Source organism: Benincasa hispida, chromosome 1 (genome assembly GCF_009727055.1).
Source record: "Benincasa hispida cultivar B227 chromosome 1, ASM972705v1, whole genome shotgun sequence".
Classification (NCBI taxonomy): domain Eukaryota; kingdom Viridiplantae; phylum Streptophyta; class Magnoliopsida; order Cucurbitales; family Cucurbitaceae; genus Benincasa; species Benincasa hispida.
Genome location: NC_052349.1, coordinates 77,475,119 through 77,496,569, shown reverse-complemented (window position 1 = coordinate 77,496,569; position 21,451 = coordinate 77,475,119). Strand labels below are relative to the sequence as shown.

Sequence of the window (21,451 nt, the reverse complement as noted above, 5' to 3'; positions counted from 1 at the left end):
CCCTCATTTAGGGATATTCGTCTTTGGCCGTAGCATTAGTCCTGCCAGAATCAGGGCGTTTAGTTGCCTGTGAAAGAGATCTCAAATATCTTGAGGTTGCTAAAAGATATTATGAAGTTGCCGGTGTTTCACACAAAGTAAATATTTCTTTATTTTCTGTACTCTGGTACTTCTTTTATCAAGAAATTTTGAATAGTGACCTGAATCTTTTGAGAAATACAATCTCTCTATTCGCAACTTTCATATTGTAATAATAATAGCTCCAACGTGATTGCAACCAACATATTTTATCTTGAACTGTAAAACTGTTTGTATTCAAGCTTTTGGGGTAGCTAGTAGATTTCATTTTACAGCATTGGAAAACTAAAGCTGATATCTAATTAACTGGAGATCCGAGCAAGGCCATTCATTTAATCAGATTTGCCAAATTTCAGACCAGCCACACCCTCTTATGAGTATACGAAGATTGATATATTTCCTGTGTTTATGTTCATAATTTTGGGCTATAACATGTTTCTGATACTTGAAACACTGTCTTCGATGATTCCTGGAAGTAGGTGGATGTGAGACATGGGCTTGCAGCAGATACACTCAAATCACTTATTTCAAATGGTGAAGCTTGCAGGTGAAGTGTTTTCGGTTTTGTTATAAATATCCCATAATTTTCTCTGTTTTCTCTTTTTAACCTTAGTCAAATAATTTACAATTTTAAGTTTAGTAGTAATTTAACATTCATGGTGAGCATGTGGGGTCTTGTGCTAATATCCAAATTCCCATGTGAAGAAGAGGGTTGAAAAAATACAAAAGAATATTTATCTTAACGTGTACCTAAAACTTTTGAGTCTGTGTTGGTTTAACATTCTTCCAATTTCTTTTATCTTCTTCATCCCTTAACTTTTATTTCATGTAATGACTAGTATACATATTTACGTGCATTTATAGCTATGATTTTGCCTTCATCGATGCTGAGAAGAGGATGAATGAGGAATACTTCGAACTTCTACTGCAATTGGTGAGAAGAAAAACGATTTGCTTCTGTCAAAAATCTTTTGATGTCTCTAATGATTTGATTAGTTAGTCTATTTCTTCACTCCATGAGGTTTAAATAAAAGGTTTCTGAAGCTCTTCATCACCCTTCTTATAGGTCAGGGTTGGAGGCTTAATTGTGATTGACAATGTTCTTTGGTACGGAAAAGTAGCTGACCCGATGGTTCGTTTGCTTCTATAATGCTCTCGTATTGTCGTCTTGCCTCGGTTTGGGTTTAGTTCACTGATAATTGTGGATTTTGAACAGGTTAATGACAAGAAAACCGATAGCATCAGGAGACTGAATAAAAAGATAATGGAAGACAATCGAGTTAGGATAAGTATGGTGAGCACTGTGCTCTATCTTCTCTCTACTATTTCCAAGCCTACTTAAACTATGATGATGATGCTTAGCTTGGTTTTATTTAGGTACCTATTGGAGATGGCATCACAATTTGCCAAAAGAGATGATGATGATGGTTGAAATGAGTAGAAATGATGCTTTTGGTAGATAGAAGTTGGTTCAATGTTGAAAACTTGATGACAGAAGGTGGATCAACAAGGGTTGTTTGACTTTGGTAGGCTGCAAGTGAAAATCGAAAAATCAAAAAATCGAAAAAAGAAAAAGAAATGCTCAAATCGACTATGTCGGTTTGGATTGAAGGTTGTCCGGTCTGGCAATTTTGGTTTTGAAATGAAGAAACCTGAATATTTCCGATTCGTTTCGAGTTTTTAGACTAAAGTGAAATAGCCGAGTTAACCCGTAATAGTTATATTATAAAAACGAAACAAATACCATAGCGTATTATTGGTTAACGTAGCTTTGGTGTCCGCTTCTAATTAGAGAATTTATGGACTACAAAAATTAACTAGGTGAAAAATTGACACAATCACACAGTAATTTCTTCCCAATCTCAATTACAAAAATCATCCCCTTTAAAGTTTTTATCTATTCATACCCTTTTTCTTTTTTCCACTCTCGAAATAGAAAATGCACAAGAGGAAATTTAATTATCATACAAAAGCTTAAAGTATTTTGTTAATTGAGATATATAAAAACAAAGGAGATAGACTCCTTATATAGCTTAGGAGTCCATCCCTTTAAACTAAAATATACTATGTGGGATACATCTTGTCAATTTCAACAAATTCCACCTTGGCAAGATATTTGAAAAATCTACATCTTCTGAAACGTTCATTATCTTCACCAACAATCATAATTTCGAACTCAAAGAATTATAGATCATTCCACCATAACGAGTAGATTGCTTAAAATACCATCTTCCAAGAATTTTCTTTTTTTGTCACATGCCAAAAAAAATCTTGATGGTGCAACTTTCATATACTTGGCTCACTTAAGTTTTTCAATCATCGACATAAACCTTACATAGCTGCTAAGTCAATGTCTCATGTGCAAACTTCTTGTAGAGCCACTAACATCACATCCTCTATCATTATAAAGTTGATATACCAATTTTCGTCTTCTTCCGAGGGGGTCACTATCTCCCCAGCAAGAAAGCGTACATCAAGAGCATCACTATCTCCCCGGCAAAGAAAGCGTACATCAAGAGCATGTCTTATCTTCATCTTCTATCTCCACTCCTAGAAAGCGTACATCAAGAGCATCACTATCTCCCCGGCAAAGAAAGCGTACATCAAGAGCATGTCTTATCTTCATCTTCTATCTCCACTCCTATCACCTCCAGCTCAGAAATGATGCCATTGAGTATACTCGGGTGATCTGAGATTTTTGAAACTACTATTTCAAGTACAATTTCATGCACATCCCTTCCAATCCATGCAAATTTAGTTTTTTGAAACTACTATTTCAAGTACAATTTCATGCACATCCCTTCCAATCCATGCAAATTTAGCCTGGTTGAACTTGCAGCTCTCAAATTCATCTCATTCCAATCTTCATCAAACTTTGATTGGAACTGAAACCACCATTAGATTCTTGTGGATCACCATTACCACGTACGTAATCCAACTACAAACCCAATGCTTTAATACCATTTGCACAAATTCTATGTAACAAATTGCTATATGATGAAAAACTATGAACCAAAAATTCTATGTAACTGTTACAATCATATAGAAATCTCTTCCCAATCCCAACTACAAAAGTCACTCTCCCTTTTGATTTTTCCCACTCTCGCATTTTATCACTCTCTTCAAAAAATTTATCTACCACACCCTTTTCATTTTTCCCACTCTTGAATTAGAAAACGCAAAAGAGAAACTTTAATTCACATACAAAAATTTAAAGTAATTTGCTAATTGAGATATATAAAAATAAAGGAGATAGACTCCTTATATAGCTTAGGAGCCCATCACTTTAAACAAAATAAACGATGTGGGATACATCTTACCAATCCCAACAAGACAAGCCAGGGAATACGGTATATAAATTGTATTGTAATCAACTAGGAGGTTTTTTTATTTCATTTATCACTGTAGTGTTTCTTATGATAATAATAATAATTGAACTTAATTTTAAGTTGGTACTTATAATTTTAATATATTTTTTTATGATTGTATAAAAATCTTCGTGTTATTTAAACAGTTAAATGATTGATTCATAGGAGTAAAATTAATTTGTGGTAGGTCCTAATGAAAAGTTTTAAAACTAAATAAACAAAGTTGGAACAAAATTTAAACAAGTAAACTTAGCACAGTGTTAATTAACATGCACTCTCTCTTAAGTTGAAGGTTTAGCCTCTCGTTCTTGTAATTGTTATCTTAAAAGAATTGATCATTTTTGTTCATTGAGTAATATCTTGATTCTTTGAAAAAAATTGAAGGTTGATTCTTTTTAAACACGTAAATATCATAATTTTAATAATGTGTTTTAGACTATTGAAATAGTTTTATTGAATTAATGAACAATTGTGAGAACGTTGAATGAGAAATTTTGGACCAATCACAAGTTGCCACATCATTGACTAAATTAATGACGAAATTCCAAATCATTAAACTTGGGCTCAATTAGAAGTTGACATATGTCCCGAATAGAAGTTGAAGACAAATTTCTATGACGTCGTGTGGTTTTATCATGACCGTTGAATCAGATAAGATTAATTTGGCCCAATTTGATATTATTATTTGGGTCAAAGTCCAACTAATTAGGCCCAAAGGCCAAGCTCATGGATCAACCAAGCCCAAGCTCACCTGTGAACTCTATAAATAGAGAAGCTCTCCTCATTTGGAGAAATCAGCAATTCTATACTCCAGAGAGCTTGTAGGGAATTCTCTACAATCAGAAGACTCTTTAACTCCTGAAGCTGACCACGCCTGAAGACTGAAGTCCTTCGAAGATACAAACATCCTGAAGACTGAAGTCCTTTGAAGATACAAATATTCTAACCACGCTTGAAGATTGAAGTCCTTTAAAGATACAAACAATTCTACATTCAGAGAGCCTAGAGAGAATTCATCAAAAAGCATAAGACTCCCAAGACTCTCAAAAGATGACAGAAAACCCTTGAAAACATAAACACTCTTCCAAGGCTTCTACTTCAAGAACGTTCAGTGTTTTTCTTCTTCAAGTCAAGCACATCCACTCAACCGAGAGAGAATCAGAAAATCAAGTACTAGAGGTCGAACCACATCGCATCAAATCAACCTCAACATCAACACCAACTCAGGTTCAACTCCACAGAAATAGTTTCTTTGGAAGCCTCATGCGAACACTAATCCTCCAAGAAGATCAACAAGCCCGATCATCCAAGAAAATCAGCAAGCCCGATCATCCAAGAAAATCAACAAGCCCAAAGGCCAATCATCCAAGAAAATCAATAAGCCCAAAGGCCGATCTCCAAGAAGATCAACAAGTTCAGAGACCGATCATCCAAAGAGATCAACAAGCCCAAAGGCCGATCGTTCAAGAAGATCAATCAGCTTAAAGATTATAATTTATTTTGAAAGCATCAAAATACTATGTATTAAAGATTATACTCACTTTCTACAAAATTAATACAAATACAAAGTTCAAGTTCCACGAAATAAATTTCTCTTGAAATCTCGTGCGAACAAATTGGCACGCCCAATGGGACCTTTCTACCTCTCATCTCTTTCTCGTCATCCAAGTCAATAAACCTATAAATGGCACCAAAGAAAGTTGTATCCAAAGCTACTGTCGCAAATGATACTTACATAAGCCCTGTCATCACGGAAAAACTAATGGAATCTAGTAAAGGTGGGATCGTTATTAGAGAAAATCCCTTGTTCGACGGCTATGTTTCTACTACTGATCTATCAGATAAAGAATCGTACTTTGATGTAGTATCTGTCATGGTGACTAACGTAACGGTTAAGTCAGTCATGGCAGAGATGGAAAGGAAGATAAATTTCCTAACGAAGGTTGTTGAAGAGCGAGATCATGAAATCGCTGCTTTAAGAGATCAAATACAAGCTCGAAAAACCGTTAAGTCGAGTCAATCTCCAACTACAAAAGCCAATGACAAAGAAAAGACTGTCTTGTAGGAAGACCAGCCACAACAATCTACCTCTGTTGCCACCCTATCAATTTAACAGCTGCAGGATATGATTACAAACTCCATACGGGTTCAGTACGAAAGACCATTACAGTCCTCTTTTATGTACTCCAAGTCGTACACCAAGAGAATCGACAACCTAAGAATGTCAGTTGGGTATAACCTCTAAAGTTCCAGGAGTTCGATGGAAAGGGCAATCCAAAACAACATGTTGCACACTTCATTGAAACCTGCGAAAATGCAGGAACCAAAGAAGACCAGCTAATCAAGCAGTTCGTCCGTACCTTGAAAGGAAATGCTTTCGATTGGTAAACTGATTTGGAGCAAGAAGTGATTGATAGTTGGGAATAGCTAGAAAGGGAATTCCTGAACCGCTTCTACAGTACAAGGCACACTGTTAGCATGACGGAGCTGACGAATACCAAACAGTGGGAGGGAAAGACAGTCATCGATTACATCAATCGATGGAAAGCATTGAGTCTGGATTGCAAAGATAGACTCACTGAATTATCTGCATTGGAAATGTGCACTCAAGGCATGCATTGGAAGCTTCTGTACATCCTACAAGGGATAAAACCTTGTACATTTGAGAAGTTGACAACACGCGCTCATGATATGAAGTTGAGCATTGCCAACAGGGGAACTAAAGATTTCCTACTCCTAGAAGGGAGAAAATATAAAAATGAATCCAAGGGCACTGAAAAGATTGTGGATAGTGTCACAAAAGAATCTATGGTCGTTCATGTGACCCCACACAAATTTTCTTCCAAAGGAAAACAAACAAAATTTGAAAGAAAGTACAATGAGAGTGAGAAGCGTCGTCCAACTCTTAAAGACAGACAAGATAAGGTTTATCCATTCTCTGACTCTGATGTGGCAGATATGTTGGAGCAACTGCTAGAGAAACAACTTATTTAGCTACCAGAATGCAAACGGCCGGAACAAGCAAGAAAAGTAGATGATCCTAACTACTACAAGTATCATCGGGTCGTTAGTCACCCAGTTGAAAAGTGCTTCGTGTTGAAGGAACGAATTCTAAAGTTGGCTCATGAAAAAAAGATTGAGCTAGATTTGGATGAAATAGCTCAGACAAACCACGCTACAGTAGCGACAACTTCAAGTGTTCCAATACTGTCTGTGTCTCATGCTCAAAGACAAAGCCTGATCCAGTTCGGAGCCTTCGAGCCTATAGTTGTTTGGTTTCAGTAAGAGATTCAAACAACAAATTCCAAAAAGAAAGATGAGCTCGTTGGAGATGACAACGCAAGGTGATAGTTGTGACTCGTCGAAAAAGAAGACAGTCAAACTCCACCCAAAAAGAGCCGCGTTCCTATCGAAGCTATAGAAGAAGGAACAAGACTCATAAAAAGAAAGGCAAAAAGATGACACGGAAGCCTAAGCCTGCTAAAAAAGAAGACAAGGACTTCCCTCAATTCCGATGGCCGACAACTTCGACAGAATTTCTCCCAAGAAGCTTTATCAATAATCATCCAAAGAAAGTATCAGAAGTTATTGCATGTCACACTATCGGCATAGTGGAAATCGACAACAATCATATGACTGTTGAAGAAGTCAACGACTCAGAAGAGAAGCAAAGAACTTCTGTCTTTGATCGTATTAAGCCTTCAAGTGCTCGATCTTCAGTCTTTCAAAGATTGAGTATGGCCACAGTAGGAAAAAAAGACCAATGTCCAACGACTACTTCTGCTCGAACTTCAGCCTTCAAAAGGCTAAATATATCCACATCAAAGAAAGATCAACCTTCAGCATCTGCTTTTGATCGTCTCAAGACAACAAACGATCAACATAAATGAAGGATGAAAATCTTGAAGCCAATGTCATTCCATAAAGAAAACAACGACGAAAATATTTACAGTCGTGTCCCTTCACGCATGAAGAGGTCATTTTCTGTTGACATAAGTACAGAAGGTTCCTTAATAGTGAAGTCAAAACTCATCATATTGACGAATCCTACAAATAAATAGGATGATCAAAACCATGATGAAATAAGAGCTTCTGAAGTTTAAATGAAGAAGCTCATCATCGCAAGAGCCTAAACTGCATGATGCTCCTGGCCCGCATGAGCTTAAAATATGAACGGCCCCAAAAAAAATCTTTGTACGAACTACGTTACGACTTGATCCCTATCATTATAAAGGATGCATAGGTAACTTAGAGAAATTTAAGTTCAGTCACGCATAAAAAAGACATTCTTTTTTAACTACATTATGACTTGATCCTTATCATTATGAAGGGTATGTAGGCACTTGAAAAAAACTTCAAATTCAGTTCAGTTAAAAAAAAAAAAAAAAAACTTGAACTACGTCATGATTTGATCCCTTTCTTTAAGGGTACGAAGGCAACTTAAAGAAATTTAAGTTTAGTTCATCAGAAAAGATACCACAACCACCTAAGTATGATACTACAATATTGATGTTGATCATCCCTGTTAAAGAATGACACTCCAGATTGAAGATGTTCATCCCTATTGAGGGCAACATAATGGATTGAAGATGTTCATCCCTCGTAAGAAGCTAGCACAATAAATAAAAGGCACACACTTGGAATGCGCTTCGCTTCATCTTTAAAATCAAACTTGGATGCTTCTCCATCTACAAGTTCAAAGGCTTCGTCAAATGCTCAAGTCTGAGGCTTTGCAATGTCATCTTCATGCTCAAAGTCGCGAAGTCGAGCTCAATGTGAAGATTCATCGATGCTTCGTCAAACTCAACTGCAGAGGATTCGCCGATGCTTCAAGCTCAAATGCGGAGGGTTCATCGATTCTTCAAGCTCAAGTGCAAAGGATTCGCCGATGATTCGTCAAACTTAAATGAGAGGATTTTTCAATGCTTTTTCAAATTCAAACGCGAAAGTCTCGTTGATGCTTTTCCATCTTCAAGTTCAGAGGCTCCATCGATGTTGCTCCATCTTCAAGTTCAAGATTGGCGTGCATGACCCCACTTCCATTTTCAAGTTCAAGATTGGCTTACATGGCCCCACTTCCATCTTCAAGTTCAAGATCAATGTGCATGGCTCTGCTTCCATCTTCAAGTTTAAAATTGGTGGCATGGATCCACTTTCATCTTCAAGTTCAAGGTTGATGTGCATGGCTCCACTTCATCTTCATGCTCAAGGTCGGTGTGCATGGCTCCGCTTCATCTTCAAGTTCATGGTCAGTGTGCATGGCTCGTCTACAAAATCATGACGCAGCTTCACTTCATCTCCAAAGTCTGGCGTGGTTTGCTTCATCTTCAAAGTCATGGTGTGGCTTCGCTTTGTCTCCAAACTGATGGCACGACTCCATTTCATCTCCAAAATGTTGGCACAGTTTCGCTTTATCTCCAAAGTCTGGCGTGGCTTGTTTCATCTTCACAAGTTTGGCATCGTTTCGCTTCATCTCCACAAGTCTAACGTTGCTTCGCTTCATCTCCACAAGTCTGGCATGGCTTCGCTTCATCTCTAAAAGTCAAGTACGGCTTCGCATCGTTTCGCTTCATCTCCACAAGTCTAACGTTGCTTCGCTTCATCTCCACAAGTCTGGCATGGCTTCGCTTCATCTCTAAAAGTCAAGTACGGCTTCGCTTTATCTCTAAAAGTCAAGTGCGGCTTCGCTTCATCTCCAAAAGTCAAGTGCGGCTTCGCTTCATCTCCGAAAGTCAAGTGCGGCTTCGCTTCATCTCCGAAAGTCAAGTGCGGCTTCGCTTCATCTCCGAAAGTCAAGTGCGACTTCGCTTCATCTCCGAAAGTCAAGTGCGTCTTCGCTTATCTCCGAAAGCCAAGTGCGGCTTCGCTTATCTCCGAAAGTCAAGTGCAGCTTCGCTTATCTCCGAAAGTCAAGTGCGGCTTCGCTTCATCTCCGAAAGTCAAGTGCGGCTTCGTTTTGTAAGAAAAAAAATTAAAAAAAGAAAAAAGAAAACAAAACAGAAAAGAAAAAGGAAGGAAAATTGAAAAGAAAAAAGAATAAAAAAGGAAAAAAAAAAGAAGAAAGAAAGAAAAAAATTAAAAAATGGGGGGAACGTTGGAAGAAAAGAGGAAAATAAGAGAAAGAAAAGATTAGAAGAAGAGGAGGGATGAGGAGATAATGGAGGGGTTTGGGATCTTATTTATAGAGGTTACCTAGGTTCCATAACAAATTAGAAAATTCAAATCAAATAAAAGATTTAATTTAAAATATTAGATTTTTTATTAGATTTCCTAATTTGATTCTATCATAATTTCAAATTAAATTAAACAAAATTCTTATTTAATTTAATCTTATTAGATTTTTTCCTCAAATTTATCCTCAACTAAGATTTGGACATATTCCAAATTTTATTCAAAATCAAATTTAAGTGGTGGATAAAATCACAAATTAAAATCTGGTCATATTTCAAATTTTATTCAAAATCAAATTGTTCAACATTGAGATTAAATTGTAAATAAAATCTCAAATTAAAATTTGGGCATATTCCAAATTTTATTCCTAATCTAAATCATCATACTTTTATCTTCAAGCCAAATTATTAAGGATAAAATCTCAAATTAAAATTTGGGTATATTCCAAATTTTATCCCAAATCTAAATCACTAAATCATAGTTTTATCCTCAAGCCAAAATTAAAATTTGGGCATATTCCAAATTTTATCCCAAATTTAAATCACCAAATCACCCGACTTTTATCCTCAAGCCAAATTATTGAGGATAAATTTTCAAATTAAAATTTGGGCATCTTCCAAATTTTATATCAATTTTATATCAAATTCATCCAAATTTAGGTTCTTATATCTATTTTCAAATCAAGTTCTGGAAAAGATCTAAATTATCCCAAATTAAAGTTTGGTCATATTCCAAATTCAAGTATCTATCTTCAATCAAAATAAATTGCGGATAAGAAAAAAAATCTCAATTGATCTTTTATTGAAATGGGCATATTCCAAATTTTATCTTAAATCCAAATCAAATTGGGGTAAAATCTCAAATTAAAATTTGGCCATATTCAAAATTTTATTCCCAATTCAAGTTGTCTAGCCTTGAGTTTTTTTTTTTTTTTTTTTTTTTTTTTTTTTTTTTTTTTTTTTTTTTTTTTTTTTTTTTTTTTTTTTTTTTTTTTTTTTTTTATCTTCAATCGAAATAAATTGTAGATAAGAAAAAAATCTCAATTGATCTTTTATTAAAATCTGGCATATCCTAAATTGATCTTAAATTTAAATCAAATTAAATTGGGACAAAGCTCAATTTTTTTTTGTAAATTTGGCGATATTCCAAATTTTATTCCAAATTCAAGTTAAACTTATGTACTAAATTCATAGTTTGAATAACACATCAATTGAGGTCAAATTCAAGAACAAATATATTTGGATTTTGATTCCAACTTTATATTTTTCGAGATTTATCCATTTGTCGAATGAGAAATTTTGGACCACAAGTTGCCGCGTCATTTATTAAATTAATGACAACATTCCAAATCATTAAATTTGGGCTCAATTATAAGTTGACATATGTCCCGAATAGAAATTGAAGACAAATTTCGATGACGCCACGTGTTTTATCATGACCGTTGAATCAGATAAGATTAATTTGACCCAATTTGATATTATTATTTGGGCCAAAGTCCAACTAATTGGGCCCAAAGGCCAAGCCCATGTATCCCAAGCCCACTTGTGAACTCTATTTGGAGAGGTCAACAATTCTAGAGAGTATAATTCTCTACACTCAGAAGACTTCTTAATTCCGGCTGACCACGCCTGAAGATTGAAGTTCTTCGAAAATACAAACATTCTGAAGACTGAAGTCTTTTGAAGATGCAAGCATCCGCATCCCGAAGACTAAAATCCTTTGAAGATACAAACATTCTGACCACGCTTGAAGACTGAAGTCCATACAAACAATTTTACATTCAGAGAGTCCAGAGAGAATTCATCAAAAAGCAGAAGACTCACAAAACTTTTGAAGCTGCACTCCTAGATGACAGAAAACCCTTGAAGACACAAACACTATTCCAAGACTTTTACTTCAAGAACGTTTAGTGCTTGCTATTCTTCTTCAAGTCAAGCACATCCACCCAACCGAGAAAATCAGAAAATCAAGTACTAGAGATCGAACCATATCACATCAAATCAAGCTCAACATCAACACCAATTCAAGTTCAACTCCACGAAAATAGTTTTTTTGGAAGGCTCGTGTGAACACTAATCCTCCAAGAAGATCAACAAGAGCCCAAAGGTCGATCGTCTAAGAAAATCAACAAGTCCAAAGGTCGATCATCCAAAAATATCAACAAGCCCAGAGACCAATCACCCAGGGAGATCAAAAGGTTGATCGTTCAAGAAATAAATACTATGTATTAAAGATTGTATTCACTTTCCATTAAATTAATATAAATACAAAATTTAAGTTCTACGAAATAAATTTTGCGAATAGAGAATAATATCAAAACATAGAGATAAATTAATTCGAATATAGATAGATGGATAAAGATACTATTGATGAATGACCATTCCATTTTTCTTAATTGTTGAATCGAGAAAGAAGGTAAAAAAGAGGATGTAATATATAATTTATCATTTAAGCTAAGTTTATTGCTTGATAAGTAACGATGTAATAAATATACATTTAAAATTTTTAATTTTGTAAAATATCAAAGTCTATACCCAAAAAAAAAAGAAATAAAGAAAGAAAAAAAATCCATATTTATTCATTCTTGCTTTGCTGCTTCTCTACTCTGCTCTCTCTCTCTCTTTTACGCGGTTGTTGTTATCGATATTATACGAATCTAAAATCCGCCATTGCAAATGACATGCAATTCATCCACACAATTCATCAACTAGGAAGCTTGAACTGAAGAATCGTTTTATCGGAGCTGCAATTGACGACGGACAATGGCGGATCGTCGAGCGGAAGGCTTTTTCAAAGGGGAGGTGCTTACTTACGCTTACCTTCTTCTCTATATTGCTCTCTCCAGTGGCCAGATCTTCTTCAACAAGGTGATTCCCTCGTTTCCTTTCGCTTTGGTTGATCGTTTGTTTGTATTCTTACTCGTCTTTGCCTGCAGTTGTTGTTTCGATTACTTTTCATCAAATGTGTCCTAGATCTAGTTCATTCTCGATTATGCTTTTGAAGAAACATTCTTTGTTCTGTGGGGGGTTTTGAATCTTGACTTCGGCTCTATCGACTGTTGATTTTTGGGTTTAGGGTGCATGATTCTGGGTATCTGTTTATTAGTTGGCTGTTGGCTGGGTTCTGGTTTGAATTTGGCGGCAATGGTTCCATTTTTAGTCAGTCTCGTACAATGGTGATTTTTAACGTGGGAAGAGATTGGAAAAGAGAAGTTTGAGCTTAGGGCAATTAGTACTCGTTCTGAACATGTACGTCTTAATTACTTTTAGAAGACGTATTGCTTAGGTTTCATTACGTTATTATCAAATTATGTTAGGACGTTTCTTCTCCTTCCAGGAGCCGTTCAGCAACCTCGAGTTAATTAAGTAGCTTTTCCGTTAAGATGGTCAAACAAAACATTTGAGGGAACGGCCTACATTAACCTTTTTGTCACCTGTGAAAGAGAATAAACAAATTTAATGCGAAATTTATTTATCAATTGATTCATTTCATATCATACATAATACCATGATCACTTGAACCTGAGTCTAACTCCACTATCAACAAGTCAGAGCTTTGAATCTTCCTATTCTATGTTGTTAAACTCTCAAATAAATTCAATGATCACTTATTCTTTTCATATAACATGAATATATATTTCAGAAGTTGCTTTGACAAGCCTTTTTAGTTGTCTTATCTTTTTCTGCAGTGGGTCTTGTCCTCGAAGGAAATCAATTTTCCTTATCCTCTTGCTTTGACTCTACTCCACATGATCTTCTCGTCCATCTTATGCTTTATACTCATTAAAGTGTTCAAGGTATTATGGATTATTGATATTGTGGGGTTGGCATTGAGCAATAACTATATTGTGCATACTTTAATATTTGCATATAAATATATATGAAACAAGAATGTATTGACCTCAGTCTGCTTATTATCTCAGGTTCTGAAGATTGAGGAAGGTATGAGTGCGGAAATGTATGTAAAGCTACTGTATATGAGTCTATTATCATATATCACATTTACAAAGTTGTTGTGTATGAATTTATTGCTTAATACAGCGAATGAATGGTAGAAAATTTTTATGAGTATCTTTGGTATGGATTACGGGATATTAGAATCTCTTAAGTTTTTGCATGAAGAATGTAGACAACAATATCTTGAATTTTAAGTCGACTCACCAACTTTTGAAGCTGTTTTTAAAGTAAAATTGTCTGCCCAAAGCTAATGATGATGTATAGTTTCTTCAAAGCATAAGAGATCTTCGGCGTGGGGTCTATATTTATTTTTCTTTCTTTAAGGAAATTTTGCTTCGTGTTATTTATGTTAATTACTCTGATTCTTATGTCCTGGCGTGATATCTAATGAAACATTACTGATTTAGGTATGCTACGTCAGTAATCCCGATCGGTGCAACCTTTGCAATGACTCTTTGGCTGGGAAACACAGCTTACCTGTATATCTCTGTTGCCTTCGCACAAATGCTGAAAGCAATCAGTAAGTTTTAGTGGAATAGAGCATCATCCCGACTGCACCTGTTGGTGCATATTACCTAATATTAGTTTGGTTCATTTTTCCTTTATCACGATACCATTTCAATGGATTCCCAAATGTCCTTTACAGTGCCAGTTGCCGTTTTTATTCTTGGAGTTGCAGCGGGTCTTGAGTTAATGAGCTGTAGAATGTTACTGATCATGTCAGTGATAAGTTTTGGCGTTCTAGTGGCTTCGTATGGAGAAATAAACATCAGTTGGATTGGTGTTGTTTACCAAATGGGAGGCGTTGTAGGGGAAGCTCTGAGACTAATTTTCATGGAGATCCTGGTTAAAAGAAAGGGCCTAAAATTGAATCCTATATCTATCATGTACTATGTTAGTCCCTGCAGGCATGTACTATATAGTCTGTACTAAGTGTACTCTCTTTCTTGTAAACATAGACACTGTTGAAAAATTTTGTACTACGTGCAGGATATATCTTTACAATAATTATTTTATTGGATTGTGTAGTGCCCTTTGCCTGCTCATTCCATGGATCTTTCTGGAGAAACCAAAGATGGAAGCACGTGAATCATGGAATTTTCCTCCTGTTATACTAGTGCTCAACTCTCTCTGTACTTTTGCACTCAACCTCTCAGTTTTCCTTGTTATTACACATACAAGTGCCTTGACTATTCGTGTTGCTGGAGTTGTCAAGGACTGGATTGTGGTCTTATTGTCTGCTCTTTTATTTGCGGATGTAAAGTTGACCATTATTAATCTCTTTGGATATGGCATTGGTAAGTACATGACTATTGGTGTTTTTCATATCTTAATGTAATGAACCGATTTACTCATAACCTACTAAAGCTAGGTATATCTTCTATGCTCTAGCTTATCCTTATTCTTTTGGAATCTTGTTCCAATTAAATGTGGACCCTGGAGAAAATTCTGTTAAGGTCTCTGTTCAAATCCTTATCGTATAGCAAAGTTCTAATCTCATTTATTCTTTCATTCTGGGAATTCTCTTTTGTACTTTTGGAGATATATATATATATATATATTTTCTTTCATAGCAACGTAACTTTATGATTATGAACAAGGTACTCTCGCAATTATATAAAGAATTCAAGTAGAAGGTCAAATCCCCATATTTGTTTCTAATTACCATCACCTTGACGCAGCCATTGCCGGAGTTGTGGCGTACAACAATCACAAGTTGAAAAAGGAAGCTTCACGAGGAAGTCCTAATGATTCTGATCAGCCTGAATCCATCCCAATGGTCACATCCTCGTCCAGCAACAAATAGTTACTTTGTTTGGGCTATTTGGTGTAGTTATCATGAGGTATGTGTTTGCTCTTGTTTTCCCTCTGTTTTTGTCACACCCCCTCCCTAGCCTTAGCCCCCAAGACCTGGAAGGGAGCGTGAGGGTACACCAGCAGTATTATAAGACAATATTTAAATTTAACATTTCCCCCCTTATCTATTAAAGACTTCAACATGTTTACAACACTCTATCTAACTTTCATACACATAGTTCAATTTCCTATATTCTTTTATTACAGTTTTCATCTCCTTCAATGAGTGTCAAAAGTTCATATCAGTCAAAATGATAGTTTCTAAAGGGAATTCATAGCTGAATCCAACGCTCTAGAGGAAATTGCGGACCTTTCCACTCTCAGTTGCAGGAAAGGTCTACTAAGTTTTCTTAATAGGTTTTGGGTTTAGTCAACTCTAGTTGAAAATTGCCACTCAAATTGGTTATATATGGGGTAACATAAAAGTGAAATAAAAAATAATTTAGTCAGAAATGCTTCGTGACGAATTACAGTAGGGTTGTGGTTAAAAGGATGTTAAGGAACGTAAGTTTGCTGATGGTGGGAATAGGAAGCATGTTAAAAGCAGACTAAACAGCAGGAATAGGAAGTATGTTAAAAGTACACTAAACGGTAGCAATAGAAAGCGTGTCAAAAGCATGCTAAACAGTAGGAATTGGAAGCATGTTAAAAGCACACTAGACATTGAATAACTTGTTAGTAAGCACTTTTTGCTTGTGTTTATAGTTAAATGGGGATAGTTTACAAGCAATGTGTTTATAGTTAAAAGTATATATATCTATATGCATTTGCTAAAAGTATTTTGTTTGAAACTATTTGCAGATGCACCTTTTAATGTACTGTGTTTTGTCGCTGCTACTGTGATAAGAAACGTAAGTTCGCTGATGGTAGGGACAGATTCAGACATATAGAGATATGTTATCCACAGTCTATTGTTAAAAGTAAAGATCAACCGACGTGAATTCTTTGGCAGTTCTATAACTTTCTATGTTCAATTTTCAAACCCCACACCGATGAACTGACAACCAGTGACACAGTCTCTTGCTGGTTAAGCGAAAATGAAACCATATGGCAATTGTCAGGTAGATTCAAAACAAAGATCTTTTATGTGTAGATTTGTTCCCAGCTTATAGAAATGATTCAGATTGTTTTACATATAGCATTGGAATTGAGCTTTCTTGGTTCCGATGGTTGTTGCAACTGTCCAAACATATTGTACTGTTGTGAATCTCAATGGTTTTACAATCTTTCAGAATTCTGATAGAAAGTTCTTACCGTTTCAATACTGTCTGTACAACGTTCTGTGGAGTTTAAAATTTGTTGGCCTGATTCCCATTTTTTTAACCCTTTTTGAGCAAGCCTGACTTCCTAGTTTGTTTCATCATTTGACTGAGTTTCAAATTCATTTGTATTCATTATTTACGGTAAGGACTTATATATCTGGTTTTGATATGATATTTTGAAGGAGGTTTGAATGTGATGTTAACAAACCTGAATTTGTGAAGTGTGGGGTTGGAAAGTTCAGGTTTATGTTACTTGCATCCTAGAAAGGAAAAGTGAGAGGAAAAGTGAGAAAAGAGAGTGTGTGACGTTCCAAATTTTGTAAATTATCTTGAAATATTTGGACATTATTTTGATAAATTTTAGTTGAAAATTTAATTTGAGAGGCGAGATAATTAATTAAAAGATATTTATAAAGAATTCGAATTTTAATTCAATTTAAGAGAAAATTGGATCGATTTGCTTGTGGGAAAGTGTGATTTTAAATTGGATAGATATTTGGAAAAATATAGTCTATTCCAACTATTGAATTGTATGTTTTTTTTTATTTTGGTTTTAGGGCCAAAATTAAGTTAATTAGGAATTTTTTTATTATTTTGAATAAAGATTTGAAAATAAAGAAAATGAAAGTAATTAGGATTTTGGAAATTAAAAGAAATTTAAAATTTAAGAAGGAAAAGGAAAATTTGTGGTTTTAAATTTTATCCTCTTTAATTTTGGAGTTTAGATCCAAATTAGAGACAATAATTAATGAACTTCTAGTTTAGTTAGATTGTAAAAATTTTAGTTCAATTAGAATATGGATTCTTAAATTAGGTAGATTATGATTTTCTAATTAATTAAATATGGATTTTCTAATTAGACAAAATGTCTTATTCAAAAAGGAAATATAATCTATCTACTACTTTAATTATTGATTTTTGAAAAATAGATATCCTAATTAGATAAAGTGTCGTGTTCAAAAAAGAAATCTAATCTATCTACTACTTCAAGTTATGAAATCCCAAATAATTTAGGATTAGGATTATTTTTTCTCCGTAAATATAATTATGCACTTCATTTAAAACCATTCAGTTTCATTCAAAGGGAGGTCAATTAGAGAGAAAAATCTCTATACTTTCACATTTTTTTAGTCGTCTTGCTTTCATTTTCATGGTGAAGAAATTCTTCTTAGAAGTTTCTAAAGATTATTAGTTATTTGAGAAAGACTTCTTTTTTTTCCAACAACCCCTGAAAATTAGATAAGAGAGGTAGATTGCTTGCAGAGTTTTATCTAGCTCAAGTTCAAGGTAAGTAATCTTATTACTAGAACCACCTTCGTGTCTAGCGATAAAATTAAAGATAGTCATGTTGGTTCTAAGATTGTAAGGATCATGATGCCTAATTAGAAAGGAAATATGAATATATGATTGTCTTGTTTGAAGTATATGATAAGCATGAGCATGATCTTGTTTTATAAGATATATTATAAGAATGTATGAGTATGAACTAGATCTTATTTGACATGTATGAGGATATGTGTGAGACTCTATTTTATTATGCATGACATTTATGTTAGTGATAGTTGCCTACAAGTAGTCATATACCCATCAAAGGTTTGTGATCTCCTTCGGGATTTCACCAGAAGTTTGTGTTTCCTTCGGGTTTCACCAGAGGTTAGTGATCTCCTTGATCTCCTTCGAGATTTCACCAGAGGTTTTTGTTTCCTTCAAGATGTTAGGGTTGATGCCCTAAATCTCGTAGGTCATGTAGTTTGTAATTGTTTGTACAAACAGTTTATTTATTTAATAAAATTTGAAGTATTTTATTTGACATTTAGTAGCATTAACCTACAAAACCATTAAACAAACATACAAGGTTATCCCCTGTAGCTTAAACATGCATGTGGATGTTGGGGGTGATGCCCTAAAGTCTCGTGTCCTGTAGTTTGTAAACAGTTTGTACGAATGCTTGTGTTGTTAATATATGATATTTACTTCACATCTTGTAGTATTGCTCATTTTCTTGTTTTATTTGCTTTACCAAAAACCAATAAATATAAAATCCCTGGTTATCTATATGTGACTCAAGCATGTATATGATGACATACAAGTGGATCATGTCTTGAGTGATAACCAAAATGGTCTGTAGTATATGGATACATAAGGGAAACCTTATCCTGGTAACGCTACAGATGCGGCCCGCTTTGTGGAATGGTCATAAGTGTTGTGACTTGTCACAAATGGTCTGATCCTGATCATTCGTGTTGGGGACATGCAAGTGGGGGTGTCCTATACAAAGAGTTTGTATAAGACCTGACCACGAAGTGTTAACATCTCATTATATAACACTATTCATGACAAAGACTTTACTTCACTAGGATGACCATAGGTAACATGACCTCAATCCTGAGTGAGTTGGGAACTCCTGCCATTGAGGGCGGTTCTTTGATTTGTATGGATGCGAGTGGCCAGTTCGCCTATTCAAACCTACCATTTTGGAGATTCGTCTAATTTGGGAGCTGGGAACTCAGCTACATAAGATGAAATTCACTCATTCCCTGAGGCATGGGTAAGTAAATAGATAGCTCCCTTAAGGGCTAATTCCAGGGCTTGAACAATGTGGCGCCACGCACCTTCTCTTGGCCCGAGATGTGTTCACACATAGTTGGACTATGTTGTATTATTCATTAGAGGAATCAGTGGTACTTAAAAAGTGAGATGTAACTACATGGGCAAAACGGTAATTTGGCCCAGTTGTACTTACAAACATCTGTGAAAGGTCATCGTACTCATGATTGGTTATATCCGATGGACACAGAAATATATCTGTGGTAAGAAGAGTTCAGTTGTTGGTCTTTAGTGGAATACCTGAAAGTTAACGGATGGTGGATCTCGTGGCTAAAGAGTTTAGTTTAGCTATTTCACGGGACCGTTGGAGCTTCGAGCCACAGTCCATTAAGTCCTCTAGGTAGCTTGGATAAAGTCGAGAACCAGTATTTGGGTTAATTTGAAATGTTCAAATTTGACAAGAGGAAGTTCGATTATATATGATATAATTGGACTGGTTTAATATATATGATATTAATTGGCTAAATATTGAGATACATTATTTGGAGGAAATTAGATATAAATATGATTTATATCAAGTAAAGGAGAAAATACTTATATAGATACTGTTGTATCAAAACTATAGGATAAAAATATAACATGATTATATTTATTAATTAATTAGTTGGTTAATTATATGATAATTAATCCAAAATTCACGTTCGGGCGTGGGTTAGTGAGCAAAGTGGTTACTATAACCGATGAGTTAAAAAGAAAATAGTCTCATTTTGATCGATCACCCAAAAGAATTCATGAGAGCGCGCGCTAGTGATACTAAACAATTACTTAAGCTTTTCGAGAGCCTATACGATAGCACTCTCCGCCTAAATAATTGTTTATCTCGTGCCTAAACGATCACACGTTATTTCCTATACGATCAGATAGCTTCTCTAAACGATCGTATAATGTGTCATTATCACTAAACGATCGTGTACCTTTTCCTAAACGATCGTTCAGTAAATCCTACACGATCGTGTAGCTCCTCCTAAACATAAACATTTTTGCTATGCGATAACGTTTTCTTCTCTCCCACTTGCTTATCGCCTACACGATTCGTGTTTCCTCCTTCCTCTATCAAATTCACCAAAGTCCACCTTTTGGATTTTCACTCCGAGAATACCCGGGGCTCTTTAGTGGTGGTGTCGTCCCCGTTGCGGTCGTGTGTTCGCATTTGTTCGTGCTGCTGCAGTCGATGCTTCCACTGGGCGTTGGTAGATCGCTTTGAGGGTTCCGCTACTTGGAGTGCCGAAGTGTGAAGAACGTCTTCAATTGGTATGGCACTCTTTCCCTTGTTATATCTTTATTTTAGCATGCCATTAATTAAGTTTTGTTTGCATAACTGTATATATTGAATGTATAATATGTATTTCAATCACGGTGAAATCGGAGCGATCCAAACGTGCTCATGGAACTCATAGATATGAGATTCTTCAATTGGTATTAGAGTCAGGTTCTGATACTCCGATTTCATCTGTTGCAATGAAATGAGGTTTAAATTCATGGTGGGTGCATTTCTACGTTGTTTAATGGTTAAACTTGTTGTGGATATGCGGATTAATGGATGTTTTCGGGATGATTTGCCTCGGTTTGATTTAGATCCTTTTACATTTGCGATTGTTTGTAAAGACCCCTACGTTTTTTGGGCATTAATAATCGTTATCGAGTTTGTATTCAAAGTTTGTTTGAAGTTTTGAGTCGTTTGTCGAAGTTCTGGGCAAGCGTTACGGCTCTTCGAGGAAGGAGACGATCTAGGGTTGATCGCATCGTGCATAAGATGTTCTACGCGATTGCTGTTGATCGCATCATAAAGATGAAGGAGTACGCGATCGCTGATGAACACATCGGTTAAACGATGGGGTACGTGATCAAGAGTTGATTGTATCGTGTTGACGATCAGGTACTCGATTGCTGAGTATCGCTTAACGCGCGCGCACTAGACGGTCGTTTAGGTCAGCAGGCTTCATCGCTTAGTAACTAACTAAACAATCGCTTAGCATCACAAGGTAAATCGTTTACCTGGTTTCACGCATCGTGTAGACGATGAGATGCTCACATATCACTTAACGCGCGCGTGCTATACGATCGTTTAGGTCAGCAGGCTTCATCGCTTAGTAACTGACTAAACGATCACTTAGCATCACAAGGTAAATCGTTTACCTGGTTGCACGCATCG

The 21,451-nt window shown here is 35.6% G+C and overlaps 2 protein-coding genes across 9 annotated transcripts in view; both read left to right on the top strand.

Annotated features, from left to right (window-relative positions):
- LOC120080536 (O-methyltransferase MdmC-like) overlaps positions 1-1,748 on the top strand; it is a 10,839-nt gene extending 9,091 nt beyond the window's left edge. For 6 of the 8 annotated variants that reach the window (XM_039035266.1, XM_039035239.1, XM_039035259.1 and 3 more), the window contains 6 exons: positions 12-137; positions 558-625; positions 943-1,012; positions 1,145-1,210; positions 1,295-1,372; positions 1,456-1,748. In XM_039035266.1, the coding sequence (XP_038891194.1) occupies positions 12-137; positions 558-625; positions 943-1,012; positions 1,145-1,210; positions 1,295-1,372; positions 1,456-1,497 (450 nt within the window). In that variant the 3' untranslated portion in view covers positions 1,498-1,748. The remainder of the gene's footprint in view (positions 1-11; positions 138-557; positions 626-942; positions 1,013-1,144; positions 1,211-1,294; positions 1,373-1,455) is intronic. The other 2 variants (XR_005482564.1, XM_039035273.1) reach the window with 2 other exon arrangements.
- A 10,442-nt stretch (positions 1,749-12,190) lies between these two features.
- Positions 12,191-16,753, top strand: LOC120070222 (probable sugar phosphate/phosphate translocator At3g14410). The gene is made up of 8 exons (XM_039022102.1): positions 12,191-12,484; positions 13,306-13,413; positions 13,540-13,574; positions 13,981-14,093; positions 14,220-14,481; positions 14,603-14,871; positions 15,256-15,417; positions 16,232-16,753. The coding sequence occupies exons 1-7, from the start codon at positions 12,380-12,382 to the stop codon at positions 15,378-15,380; spliced, it is 1,017 nt and encodes a 338-aa protein (XP_038878030.1). The 5' UTR covers positions 12,191-12,379; the 3' UTR covers positions 15,381-15,417; positions 16,232-16,753.
- The last annotated feature ends 4,698 nt before the right edge of the window (positions 16,754-21,451 follow it).

What these genes read in the sequence shown, in the direction of transcription:
- LOC120070222 (XM_039022102.1), top strand. Translation starts at nt 12,380, where the DNA reads ATGGCGGATCGTCGAGCGGAAGGCTTTTTCAAAGGGGAGGTGCTTACT. An exon ending in GCCAGATCTTCTTCAACAAG is followed by an intron (nt 12,485 to 13,305) that starts GTGATTCCCTCG and finishes CTTTTTCTGCAG; the next exon opens with TGGGTCTTGTCCTCGAAGGA. An exon ending in TCTCTTTGGATATGGCATTG is followed by an intron (nt 14,872 to 15,255) that starts GTAAGTACATGA and finishes ACCTTGACGCAG; the next exon opens with CCATTGCCGGAGTTGTGGCG.